The 13351-nt window shown below is 36.0% G+C and overlaps 2 protein-coding genes across 2 annotated transcripts in view; one reads left to right on the top strand and one right to left on the bottom strand.

Annotated features, from left to right (window-relative positions):
* Positions 1 to 11213, top strand: part of LOC123673488 (E3 ubiquitin-protein ligase MYCBP2) — a 130772-nt gene extending 119559 nt beyond the window's left edge. The window contains exons 38-59 of the mRNA XM_045607994.1: positions 179 to 494; positions 803 to 1130; positions 1917 to 2170; positions 2308 to 2511; positions 3544 to 3980; positions 4073 to 4241; positions 4293 to 4500; positions 4760 to 4934; positions 4991 to 5200; positions 5407 to 5727; positions 5821 to 5938; positions 6060 to 6418; positions 6525 to 6797; positions 7084 to 7232; positions 7312 to 7540; positions 7599 to 7782; positions 7877 to 8046; positions 8242 to 8481; positions 9526 to 9819; positions 10005 to 10214; positions 10303 to 10570; positions 10985 to 11213. Of these exons, the coding sequence (XP_045463950.1) occupies positions 179 to 494; positions 803 to 1130; positions 1917 to 2170; positions 2308 to 2511; positions 3544 to 3980; positions 4073 to 4241; positions 4293 to 4500; positions 4760 to 4934; positions 4991 to 5200; positions 5407 to 5727; positions 5821 to 5938; positions 6060 to 6418; positions 6525 to 6797; positions 7084 to 7232; positions 7312 to 7540; positions 7599 to 7782; positions 7877 to 8046; positions 8242 to 8481; positions 9526 to 9819; positions 10005 to 10214; positions 10303 to 10570; positions 10985 to 11100 (5232 nt within the window). The 3' untranslated portion in view covers positions 11101 to 11213. The remainder of the gene's footprint in view (positions 1 to 178; positions 495 to 802; positions 1131 to 1916; positions 2171 to 2307; positions 2512 to 3543; positions 3981 to 4072; positions 4242 to 4292; positions 4501 to 4759; positions 4935 to 4990; positions 5201 to 5406; positions 5728 to 5820; positions 5939 to 6059; positions 6419 to 6524; positions 6798 to 7083; positions 7233 to 7311; positions 7541 to 7598; positions 7783 to 7876; positions 8047 to 8241; positions 8482 to 9525; positions 9820 to 10004; positions 10215 to 10302; positions 10571 to 10984) is intronic.
* Positions 11214 to 12028: 815 nt separating this feature from the next.
* Positions 12029 to 13118, bottom strand: LOC123673120 (40S ribosomal protein S6). Its single transcript, XM_045607560.1, has 2 exons — positions 12988 to 13118; positions 12029 to 12830 (listed from the first exon to the last, which is right to left on the bottom strand). Exon 2 carries the CDS (start codon positions 12817 to 12819, stop codon positions 12082 to 12084), a length of 738 nt encoding a protein of 245 aa, XP_045463516.1. The 5' UTR covers positions 12820 to 12830; positions 12988 to 13118; the 3' UTR covers positions 12029 to 12081.
* Positions 13119 to 13351: the final 233 nt, after the last annotated feature.

The raw sequence follows: 13351 nt of genomic DNA, 5'->3' as shown, positions 1-13351 counted from the left end.
AGTCAAGTTATTCTAATTTGAAGTAGTCGTGACCAGTCAGAACCCTAATTCCAGTCATGTGAAGCTTCGAATGTCCTCCTAGCAGTTGTTCATTTGAGAGTTCGTTGAGCACTCAACTACCATTATAATAATTGAAATTTCTCTCTACCCCAAATGAAATTTTGTAATGATTTCATAGGACGTAGAAAGCAGTTCGAAAAAGTTGACGCAAACTGGCACTCAGACATCACCACCAGAAAACCCCACCAACGTGTCGATGAAAGGCCATTTTTCTATCGGATCTAACAGTAGAGAGGAGAAGTTGAGTCCCAAGCTGGCAAGGAAAGACAGAGGTTTAGGAAAGTCAAGACCGAAGAGGACCATCTCGCCATCTAGTGCACAGCCTGTGAACTCGAAAGCGCCCATGGCTGGATCGGAGCAAGCTAAAATTGCCATGAGCCCATCAATGGCCGAGGCCTTGCGAGCAGTATTTGCGGCTTTTCTTTGGCATGAAGGTTAGTCCAAGGTTTTAGTTATTCTGCTTCCGAGTCTGCCGAAAGTAGAGCATAATAATCACTTTAGGTTTGAAAAAAACTTTGGTCTCTGATTTCAGAATTTCTGCTAAAGAAATCCTTTTCAGACTATGATGAAAAACTTTGGTTTTTTTCTTCTATTCTCCATTTGTAATTCAATATATGTACTAACTGTGTTATGTAGCAAAAACTTCTTTCATTCGCCTGTCTAAAATGTTTTTACTTCTGAAATTTTTTCTTCTATTCTCCACTTCTATTTCAAGGGTTTGTCTAATGATCGACCATTCTAGGAATCGTTCACGATGCCATGGCATGCGCTTCCTTCCTCAAATTTCATCCCACCCTACCGAAGCAGGGTGCGTTAGTAATCACGAGAAACTTGGAACCTCCAGTGGACAAGAGAAGACAGGAGTTAACCAAAGAAGAACGCGCAAGACAGAGACACTCGGTCGAAGTGACAACGAATGCAGGGAGTTACCTCCACATCAAACCAGCTACATTGGAATCGTTGACGAGATCTGCAGCAAATGCAAACGCCAACAGGAATAGATCTAAAAGAGTTCCTAATCCAGCACTCCAAGAGGAAGCTGCTACGGCCAAGGGATCTCAAAGTGATAGGTGATTACTCAAATGTTGCTTTACTTGCACACTATTTTTTTCCATATTACATTATATATATACAGGGTGGCCAATGGAAAACGAAACAGACGAGATTACAGACGAAATAAAGTTTTTCGATAGAAATGCTCGGACAGGTCGATTTCTGTTTCGAGGGGGACAACTTAAGATATAGGTTACGGACGCATAGCGCTTCAACCCTTGCTACTACAACCCTCACCCCCAATTTTTGAATAGGGAAGATGGGGTGAGTGATACCTCAATTTAAAGGTATTTTTATACTGATTTCAGCACAGTAATTGTTTTTTCATTTTATGCATTAGTTCTCGAAATATTCATGCGTTAGTTAGTTAGGAAGGAAGCCACAGTCATGGTTGTTTTGAAGCTCAAAATGTCGATTTTTCACAAAACACTACAAGTGCCATGAAAACACTACTTCATTTTCAAATACTTAGTTAAGAATATTTCGAGAACTAATGCATAAAATGAAAAAACAATTACTGTGCTGAAATCAGTATAAAAATACCTTTCAAATGAGGTATCACTCACCCCATCTTCCCTATTCAAAATTGGGGGTGAGGGTTGTAGTAGCAAGGGTTGAAGCGCTATGCGTCCGTAACCTACATCTTAAGTTGTCCCCCTCGAAACATAAATCGACCTGTCCGAGAATTTCTATCGAAAAACTTTATTTCGTCTGTAATCTCGTCTGTTTCGTTTTCAAATGGCCACCCTGTATAATGGTATGCGTCGATCTCGGATCTAGTAATTCTCCATTTTTATTCACAGATCAGGGTATCCACTACACACAGTGTCTGTACTTCCCCCAGCTCTAAAATCTCTAGTTTATTTATGGGAAGAATTGTCTACAAGTTGCTTCCAAGCTATCTCCCAGCAAATGATTCTTCAGAGTCCGATTCACAATAATATTAGGAGAAACAACACGAAAAATGATTTTAGGGATAACTCTACCATTGAAAGAGATAGTAGGAGAAATCGTAAGAAGAAGGCGACATCAAGAAACTATCTTGGTAATTATATAGGTAACTTCAAAACTTGTTCAAATTGAAAATTTTAAAATGTTGAAGTACGTGAGGATAGTTTTGCATGCAAAAACATATTATATGTCTGTAAGGCTATTTCATTGAAGAAGGAATGTAATTGTAATTCGTTTCATCAGAAGACATCGGGCTACCTACCCACGGTGCATCAGATGAATCTGATACCATTTGTGAGCTCTGCGGCGAAAATTATTCATATCCAGTGACATTCCACATGCACCAAGCTCATCCAGGATGTGGCCAACATTCTGGTGGAAAAGGTTACAACTCAAGAGGTAACTACTGCCTCGGTTGGGCGGGAAGTTGTGGTGATGGTGGTATTCGTAAGTATCTTTCAAAAGTACATTCATTCAAGTTTATGAGTTTCATAGTTGTCACAACTCGCAACACCTAAGAGCTTTAGCCTTTAGTCCATTCATTTTAGCTATGACAGTCAGTGATAGAAGTAAAATGTCGTTACCAGACTGTTAAAACAATCTTTTTTGCTTGCAAACCAAATTTTAAGATTCTATTTTGAAAAGGATTTCTAAATCCATTTTTATAGTGCGCTCTATCACATAGGATTGCACTGTTTCATCCCGGGGCTACTGGTGGAATCATCAGTATCACAACTCAGTGATGGTTCCTGTCATATATACCTTTCACCTTGACATATACACCCTGTGTGACAGACAATATTTTTATTATGTCGAGTTCGAGCAATAAGATTATGCAAAATGGATCGAGAACCCTTTATATGGACTTTTCTGACAGAAACTAGCAACTGCCAGAATAGGCTGACTGTTTACATTTACTTTTCAAACTATGTACTGTGGAAGGCATCATGTTATTATTATATTAGAATATCTCAGATCATATATCACTTGCTGTTAGGAAAAAATCTATACTTCAAGCCAAAAGTGACTATGGAACACAGCAACGGAGCCTATACAGAAAATGACCCATTCTCCTAATAAATCAAGCTCTAAGGTTCTGAGAGGTCCCATAAAGGCCTAGTACAGGAAAGCCGGGATGAAAAACATTGAAAAGCCTTGAACTTACATTATTCGGTGATTCCCACCATCAGTACTGCCATCTCGTGGATGGAATAAAGAACCTTTGTGCGATAAAATCGGGTTATTCATTTTGCATATTGAGTTATGCATTTTCAATATTTGATTATTTCATCTAGTCTTTTAATGATATTTCTGAAGAAGTTTTTATGTAGTTGATTACTTAGAACAGAAAATCATTTATTTTTCAGAGCTGTGAATTATTTTGATTATAGTTACTGTTATTAATCATAGTTTATCCCATTTGACTGTATTATCTTCAATTTAATCCACATTGATAAAGGAATATTTTTTCTTTTTCAGCTGGCAGTTCATGGTATTTAATGTGCGAATACTGCCGAGAAAAATACGTGATAGCCTTCAGAAGCGCCAAACAGTTCACCAACAGGATCAAAAATCTTCAGAGGAGAGTCTACAGTAAACCCGCAGTATCGCCAACAGTATCACCCAATTTTGAGCCTCACATAATCATGAGGAACAATGCAATGTTCTTGTTGGACTTGGCCAGCTCTGCTGATTCGAATATGGCTCCGCAGAGAAGGTCTTCTATGGGATACATGCCTTCGTTATCTGAAAATAATTCCCCACCTGATTGTTCTGGCCCTTTTAGCCCAATACCACCTTTTCAATGTCTTCAGTCTTTAGGTGCTAGTTTGGTTAAGGATGAAACCAATATTTATGAAGTGATGTTTCGGGAACATAATATGCAAGATGGATTTGGCTTCGGTGGATCTCAAAGAGTGAGTATAATATTAGACCCATAATAATAAAATTTACTGTTCATTTTGCAACGAACATACAATTATTATACCGAGCAAAATCAATATTTCAGCCCATATCTGAAATATCTGTGTCCGATGATGCTGACAGCTCCAAAGGTTCAAGATTCCATCGATCCATATCTATGGGAACAAACGGCATACCTTGGGTTAAATCAGGCTTAGACGGTCGTATTGTTATGACTAGACGAAGAAACAATAGTAGTAGTGAATCTGCAATAGGTAAAAGTCAAATATTTTCAATTTTTTTTCATTTACCTTATAAAATTACAGAAGGTGGGTCTTCTCTTTTGTGCAATCCCTCTAGTGCATTACAACAGCTCATACCAAAAATTGATCATTCCTCCACTGTTGTAAAAGAAGAAATGAATGGAGCAGATGTGGAAGGAGGCTTAATTTTGTTACAACGACCAGTAATGCAGTTTTTACTACAGCATCATGACCTGCAATCACTCAAGTTATCTATGAGCCAAGCGTTGAGGTATGTTCGATCTCACATCCGCAATACAAAATTTCAGATGAAGAACTGGAAATAGGCTAGAAATTCATGAAGATTATAAATTATTTGCAAGCTTTTGAATTTTTTTTATTCTTTTAAAGAGGGAATTGGTGTTGATATCATCGAGTATAAACTAGATATTCTAATTTTCAGTTTTAAATCTGAAAGATACAAATAATGCAATAATGGTATTCTCAAAACCTGAATGGTTAGTTCTGATAGACTAATATTTGTTTAATAGGAAAGCTATGTGTCGAGTATACTCTATGCAAGCCCTCAACTGGTTATTGAAATCTGTAACCCAACCGTTATGTCTTCATGACTTGTTATGGTGGTTTGTTACTTCACTCACACCTACAGATATCGAAATGGACTCTGAGGATGACAATAGACAATCAAAAAAACTTGACGAACAGGTAAAAAATATTTTTCAAAAGATGTGTTTGTTAAAACAGTTAGAATACGTTTTTAGGATTGCAATGTCTGTGAGCATCCACTCTCTGATATTGTAATAGCCGGTGATGCTGTCCATCCATTACCTAGTACTTTCCATGCCCTACTGCAAACTATTGCAGATCTTATGGTACTCTTACCTATGGGATCTCCGATTCAACAAATGGCTGTGAGATGTTGGGGTTTACGCTTTGCTACTAGTGATCATTCATTCCTACACAGATCCCAGGTGAGAAAGAATGTTATATTAGCTATCAATCCTGGTCACTATTATTAATTTTGAAGATTCAAATATTTCACAGATATACATATATCAGGGTGAAATTATTCATGAGTATAATAGTTATCGAAATCTGAAATTGTCTTTCATGAAATTGTTTAAAATATTGAATATATTCTATCTATATTCTATAGTCCTTATAATTATTATCCTAGGTATTCAGTAACATAAGCAAGATATTATCACGAAGTGAAGAATTAGAAGACTGCACTCTCTCAATGCATGATAGTCATCACAGCTCAGCATATCAGCTTATGTGTGCTATTGAATCACTGAAGGATCTTACCTTTGCCGTTGAGATAAAGTCTTCAAGTCGACAAGCTATGGTAGGAAGTCTAACCGATGGTTCCACAGAAACATTCTGGGAATCTGGAGATGAAGACAGAAATAAAACAAAGAGTTTGATTATGGTCTCTCCTCAAGGACATCATCCAGCTCTGATATGTGTCCATGTCGATAACTGTCGAGATTTAGCGGTAAGTTAATATATGGATGTTCAAAAGGAATACAATCGGAAGGAGAAAAAGTTGAATAATAATTTAAATATTAAATATCAAAATATTTTTCAGAACAAAGTTTCTAATATTACCTTCTACTCTGGGCCAAATAGTGATGAACTAGTAAAGTTAGGAAATGTAGAATTGGAGACAAGACTTCTAGGTGGATGGGTGAATTGCCCAATTCCAGGTAAAAAATTGTATTACTGGTACTTACTTAATATCATTGACAAAAATTTATAATGTAATGTTTTATTTTCTATTGTATTTGTTCAACATTAAGAGTACTTCACTTTATTATTTTTTCACAGAAAATAGTGACAACGTTATCAAAATTGAACTCAAAGGCCCAGACAATTCTGTTCGTGTCAGACAAATAAGAGTTTTGGGAAAGGTTGATTCTGAATCCTTAAGGGTTGGCAAACAATTGAATTCCTACACAATACAGCAGAAGAATTGTGAAGCAGAAACCCTAAGAGTTTTCCGACTTATTACGTCCCAAGTTTTCGGGAAATTGATCCAAGGTGAAGAAGGACAGAATAAAAACATAGAAAATGCAGGGGGATCTGGTAGCGAAAGCTTGGAGCCTTTAGAAGAGAGTAACGATCTGAGAGAACATATGGTAGGAATCCTGTTCAGTAGGAGCAAGCTTACACATCTGCAGAAACAAGTGAGTAAAATTGATTATAATTCACAATAATGATTTTATGTTTCTTCAACTTTCCAGGATATAATCATTTAAAAATATTGTTGAAATACTGTTTGTGTCTTTTTAGGTGATTGTTCATATAGTGCAAGCGATCCGCAAAGAAACGATGAGGGTTAGAGATGAATGGGAGTTGTCAATATGTTCATCTGGTGGATTGAGTACTAGCGGTCAAAGTCAAGATATTATGAAAAATTCCGATACTTACTGCTTTGAGATGCTTTCCATGGTTTTGGCTTTATCTGGCAGCTCTGTAGGCAGAGCTTATCTTTCACATCAGGGTGGCCTTTTGGGAGACCTTTTGAGTCTTCTTCATACAGGCAGCGCAAGAGTACAGCGACAAGTGAGTGTTTATAGATATTATCCTCCTTTTGGGTTGACAGATAGCTTCAGTTATGTGAAAATACTATTTAAAGTTCTTGATAGCTAAAGTAGCAACATACTTGTAATTAGCGTCAGACACACATTTCAATAAGTATGTGGAAATCATCAGAAACTCTTCTATTTTTCATTTTGGCTGACTAGCGAACATATTATAAACTCTATTTTCCACGAAAGATTTTCCATATCTGCGTATTTTGCTCACTCAAAACATCAATTTCTCTGTATTTGAATCATATTTGTTCCAGGTTACATCCTTACTTAGAAGAATGCTTCCCGAAATCACACCTGATACTTTGGCCAAAGTGATGGGAGTTTCCAGTTTACCACCAAAAGATTTCAATGTTGTTTTAGTGAATAACAAAGCTCTTGGATCAACTGAGTTCGATATACACAGGTGAGGCAATATGATTTTATGATGAGAGTATTTTCTTAAGTATACAAATTTTTTCATTTAATCTAACTTTTCATTGTAGGGCTGGAATACTGGATGTTTTCCTTAGTGTGATTGCCAAATCTTTAACTGTTCAAGTAAAACTGAAAGGCAAATCAGGATGTGGGAATGCCGTTAAAGAAATAAATACTGTTACTTTAGCTACATCTGTGCATCCCAAAGAAAATCTAGAAAGTCGATGGTGGCTCAAAGGTTTTATTAATAGAAAGCTGGCTGAAGTTTTAGTAAATCTAATAAAAGATATGGCAGCTGTAAGTAAATAAGAAAAGTTGCACATAATGAAAAATTCCTTTTTCTCTGAATTTTTAGGGAAAACTCTCAGAGACTTGGGCCAGAATTGCAAAAGGTGCCATAGCTGAAAATATCTTGAACTTGACTCATCTCAGCGATGAGCAAAGAACTCCTGGCATATGTTTAAAAACACCAACACTTTGGTTAGCCTTAGCTTCCCTTTGTGTACTCGACAAAGACCATGTTGAAAGACTATCTTCAGGTTTGTATATTCATCAGAAAATTTGAAATAGTACCTGTCTCAGTAATAGAAAAAAAGTATACCAGTTGAGCATGATTTAAAATAATAATCTTAGGACAATGGACAAATCCTGAAGGCCAACCAGCTCCACCAAGGCCAACTTGTACAAATCACGATGATGGAGAAACCAATGCCGTAGTTCAATGTAGCACCTGCGGAAATTTATGTGCCGATTGTGATAGAATCCTTCATCTTCATCGTAAAACTAGACATCATCAACGTCAGGTGAAGTACTTAGTTTGGGTACTCTGTTGTAGTAAAATTTATCAACTTGAAAATCTGGTCAATGAATATCAAAGCAAAAACAAGGATTAATATTAAAAAAAAAAAATAATACAATGAATATGAATGAATGATACTCATTTTCTGTTTCATTGACCAATTATCGGTACTTTTCTGACACAGTTATTAACCTTGCAGGTCTGCAAAGAGGAAGAGGAGGCTATAAAAGTGGAATTACATGAAGGTTGTGGTCGTATCAAACTTTTCTGGTTATTGGCCCTCGCAGACGCCAGAACACTCAAGGCATTGATCGAATACAGAGAAGGTGGTACTAGAAGTAGAGGCGCTGGTACGAGTGGTGTGTGCAGATTTTGTGGTGCCACTGGAACATCAGGATTGCTTGCTATTGGAAATGTTTGCGCTGATCAAGAATGCCAAGTAAGTAAAGAAATTTTCTGGAAATGAATGATAAAAACATTAACCCGTAATTAAAGATTGAGTGCAGTAGATTACAACTGAGTACATTCACATTCACAAACTTAAATCAAGAACCTGTTCTCCAATGGCTTCTAGTGGTAAAAGGTCATTGTCTTTCATAATCATGGATCTGATCAAAAGCGTATATGACCCTGTTTCACCTCTGGAAGTCCCTGCCTTGCATAGGATATGTATTTTACTTTCCCCAAATAGTTATACTGAAATATATGTGACTATTGTAACTATTGCATTTGGCAGGTTGAGAAAGGATTTCTTCTGTAAACTACTATACAGGGTGGCCATTTGAAAACGAAACAGACGAGATTACAGACGAAATAAAGTTTTTCGATAGAAATGCTCGGACAGGTCGATTTCTGTTTCGAGGGGGACAACTTAAGATGTAGGTTACGGACGCATAGCGCTTCAACCCTTGCTGCTACAACCCTCACCCCCAATTTTTGAATAGGGAAGATGGGGTGAGTGATACCTCATTTGAAAGGTATTTTTATACTGATTTCAGCACAGTAATTGTTTTTTCATTTTATGCATTAGTTCTCGAAATATTCATGCGTTAGTTAGTTAGGAAGGAAGCCACAGTCATGGTTGTTTTGAAGCTCAAAATGTCGATTTTTCACAAAACACTATAAGTGCCATGAAAACACTACTTCATTTTCAAATACTTAGTTAAGAATATTTCGAGAACTAATGCATAAAATGAAAAAACAATTACTGTGCTGAAATCAGTATAAAAATACCTTTCAAATGAGGTATCACTCACCCCATCTTCCCTATTCAAAATTTGGGGGTGAGGGTTGTAGTAGCAAGGGTTGAAGCGCTATGCGTCCGTAACCTACATCTTAAGTTGTCCCCCTCGAAACAGAAATCGACCTGTCCGAGCATTTCTATCGAAAAACTTTATTTCGTCTGTTTCGTTTTCAAATGGCCACCCTGTATAATTACAGTGTTGGTATGAATATATGCATTTCAACTCTTTCCATCTTGCAGGAATATTCAAAAACCGCTTGCATCAAATTGCTCAACTGTGGTCACATGTGTGGGGGAACTCTAGATGAGACAGAGTGTTTACCATGTCTTCACGGCTGTAGCAAAGATCCAAACCTACGTCAAGATGCTGACGATATGTGTATGATTTGTTTCACTGAAGCACTTTCGTGTGCTCCTGCAATACAACTCCAATGTGGTCATGTCTTCCACCTCCACTGTTGCAAAACAGTATTGATGAAAAAATGGACAGGACCCAGGATAACATTCTCATTTTCTCAGTGTCCGATATGCAAGGTTAGTATATTAAATTGATTACTTAATGCTCTGAATAATTGTAAAGATGTTTATCCCTGTTATGAACTCAAAACTATTGTTTCAGAAATAGGTAAAATTATAATTCTGCAGAGTAAATTTTTTTTTTTTTTTTAATGAACTGATTGCTTATATTGATTTTGAAAATGTTTGTTACGTTTTCACAGAAAGATATGGAGCATCCTAACCTAGAGGAATTGCTGGAACCCATCAAAAAATTATTGAAAGATGTGAAGAGAAAAGCTTTGATGAGATTGGAGTACGAGGGTCTACATACAGTAGAAGCAGTAGGCACTCCTGGAACAAGATTTTACAATGATCCTGCTTCATATGCAATGGATAGATACGCTTACTACGTTTGCTTCAAGTGCAATAAGGTATCAGGGTTTTTTCTATTTCATATCTAACTGACATCAAATCCCATATTTCTGCTTCACAAATAGAACTTATCGTAATCAATTCCAGGCATATTATGGAGGGGAAGCTCGATGTGACGCTGAAGTTGGAGAAAATTATGACCCCATGGAACTAGTTTGCGGTGCCTGTTCTGACGTGGCCAGAGCTCAGATGTGTCCAAAACATGGCACTGATTTTCTAGAATACAAATGCCGTTATTGCTGTTCAGTCGCAGTATTTTTCTGCTTTGGCACAACTCATTTCTGCAATCCTTGCCATGATGATTTTCAAAGGGTTACCAATTTGGCCAAAGCAGAATTACCAAGTTGTCCAGCAGGTGATAAATTTAATCTCAGATTGAACACATTTCTTCAAATTGATAATTGCAAGATCTAACTATCGCTAAGAACTTCACCACTATGTTCCAAAATCATTGGTTACATGTGACAATGTAAATATTGCTCTTGCGATCTTTAAAGTTTTGATATCCTGATCTAATCTATCTTAATTCAGATAATTAATCAATCATCATGCTAATAATAAATGTATTTTCAATTATGCAAATTTAACTGCAAACTATTTAAGTACCAAGTTATATTTGGGTAGAAAAAAAGCCACTAGATTCATGAAGATTTCATAACGAAATATGTAATTAAAAAAGCATATTCAATGGATTCGGTCCTTACTTGATGAAAATTCATTATCAAATAAAATATTAAATTCGATTTTCAATTTGTGCATTACTTTTCAGGTCCTAAAGCCAAGCAACTAGAAGGAGATGAATGTCCTCTCCATATAAAACATCCACCAACAGGAGAAGAATTTGCACTTGGTTGTGGAGTGTGCAGAAATGCACATACATTTTAAAAATTGAATAGAATATAAATGATTTTAGTTAAATATGATACCCCCTAGTTTTAACTTTTTGAGTAGTTGTGATATTCAGTATTTATATATCTATTAAATTATACAGCACTTGGTATTTTCTTTTGATTTGAATCTACACACAGGTTCAGAACATCATCTACAGATCATAGTACTTACAATGTTTCTGGAAAATATACAGGGTGTTCCAGAATAACGTCAGAAAGGTTATTCCTGACACTACTTTAAGAAAAGAGTCAACACGAACTTAGGTCTGCAAATACTCCCTTACCAAAATACAGTGTTGAAGTTTGAAGGAAAAATCATTTTTTTTTTTTGAACATCATGAACGATATCAAATACACCTTTGAAGCATTTTTATGTTATGACCATCCAAACTCTACTAAGTAATATTGAAAATTTTTCAAAAAATGGTCAAGGTCGAAGAATACTGTGGAAAACGTTTTATGACTACCCATATTTTTGGAGGAGAATTTTAGTCTATAATAATAGAATAAAAAATTTAATTCAAAGTTGATTGAAAAAAATTCATCTCTGCCTCTATTTGATATTCCCCCCAAGGGTTTTCGAAAGAAAATTTTATATAATAGAATTCAAGTTACCTAAATATTAAATATTTTTTTCAACTTCAACACCCGTTTCATCAAATGAGCAAGCATTTGCAGTAATAACTCCTTGAAATTTTCTATAATTTGTTTAGCAATTGCTTAGAAAACAAAAAAAAAGGTTCAACGTAAGTCTAGTTAAATTGAAACAAAAAATTTCTCTCCAATATCCTAATAAATCATTAGGAATAAGTTGAAAAATGTAAAGCTATTTAATTTTATAATAACTGTACCTCCATTGAAGATTATCACAATTTTTTTCAAGACCTCATTTAATTGAAATGGGTGAAAATGAAACAAAAAAATTCAAGAATGATTTTTATTATTCATAATTGAAAAATATAAATTTTTAGCTAAATTAAGAACTGTTTACACTGCTCCTACTTTCTCGCAGACTTGCTGATCTCTTACGTTTGATCTCCTTTGCCTTTTTATATTCTTTCTGTCTTTGAGCAAGCAGTTTTTTGTAGTTGTTTACTGCTTCTTTACGATCCAAACAACGCTTCTTTTTGAGAGCAAGACGATGTCTCTTACGTTGTAAGACGGTGGGAGTAATGAGGCGCTGAATCTTGGGTGCCCTGAAGCGAAGTTTCTTACCTTCCTTCTCGGGAAGAGGGCGTTTCACGACGTATTGGCGTACATCATCTTGTTTAGATAAGTTGAACAACTTACGGATTTTGTTAGCCCTTTTAGGTCCCAAACGACGAGGAACAGTAGTATCGGTCAATCCAGGGATTTCTTTCTCGCCTTTGCGAACAATAACCAAGGACAATACACTCAAATTAGCATCTACAATGCAACCTCTTACAGATTTCCTCCTACGTTCACCATCACGTCTTGGGCGATAGCAAGAGTGACCCTTTGACAGCAACAAACGTACTCTGCCATTGGTGAGCACACCTTGCTTCATGGGAAAACCTTGCTTGTCGTTTCCTCCAGTAATTTTGAAGACATAACCCTTCCAGTCATCTCCCAACTGATCAGCTGCGACTTCAGATCCCATACGCTTATCGAAAAAGGTACGGATTTTATGGTCATCCATAATTTCAAAAACTTTTTGGCATCCCGTTGGGGGATAAGCAATGTTGAACTTCATTTTGCTTAAGCCTAAAAACAAAACCAAATATTACTTTTTACTGCAACGTGTTCTCGGCACGTTTTCACTAATAGGTTAAGTACAACTAGGGAACAACTAAAATAAATTTTCTTCAAATAATATAAATATTCATTGCAAGTACTAATAATGATGGAAAAAAACACATACCTGTTCAATATTTATCCTTGTTTATAAGAAATATTCACTTAAAAACGTAGAGTACGATGGGCGACATTAAATACGGCAGACATCGAACATAAAGGAGTTTAGTTGAAGTAAGGCTCGCAAGCATTATGCGCAAGGAGCATAGAGTCAATTATTCTTCTTTAATTAAAATCTCAGATAATCGTTATCCTCATGCGATTTATGATTCATCAAAAGTTATATTGATATTTCTAACACACTACGATATTATATAGAAATTATGAATTAGGCAAGAAAATTGAAAAATATAATTGTTTTTATGTAATGATTCATCAACAAAGTCAATATCTCTCGACTGTGACTTATCCTTCAATAATCTATGACTGTG

This window comes from Harmonia axyridis, chromosome 2 (genome assembly GCF_914767665.1).
Source record: "Harmonia axyridis chromosome 2, icHarAxyr1.1, whole genome shotgun sequence".
Taxonomy (NCBI): Eukaryota; Metazoa; Arthropoda; class Insecta; order Coleoptera; family Coccinellidae; genus Harmonia; species Harmonia axyridis.
Note: the sequence above shows the minus strand (reverse complement) of the source record. Positions and strands in the feature narration are given on the sequence as shown.

Bases quoted from the DNA above. Each gene is read 5' to 3' on its own strand.
- LOC123673120 (XM_045607560.1), bottom strand. From the start codon at position 12,819: ATGAAGTTCAACATTGCTTATCCCCCAACGGGATGCCAAAAAGTTTTT.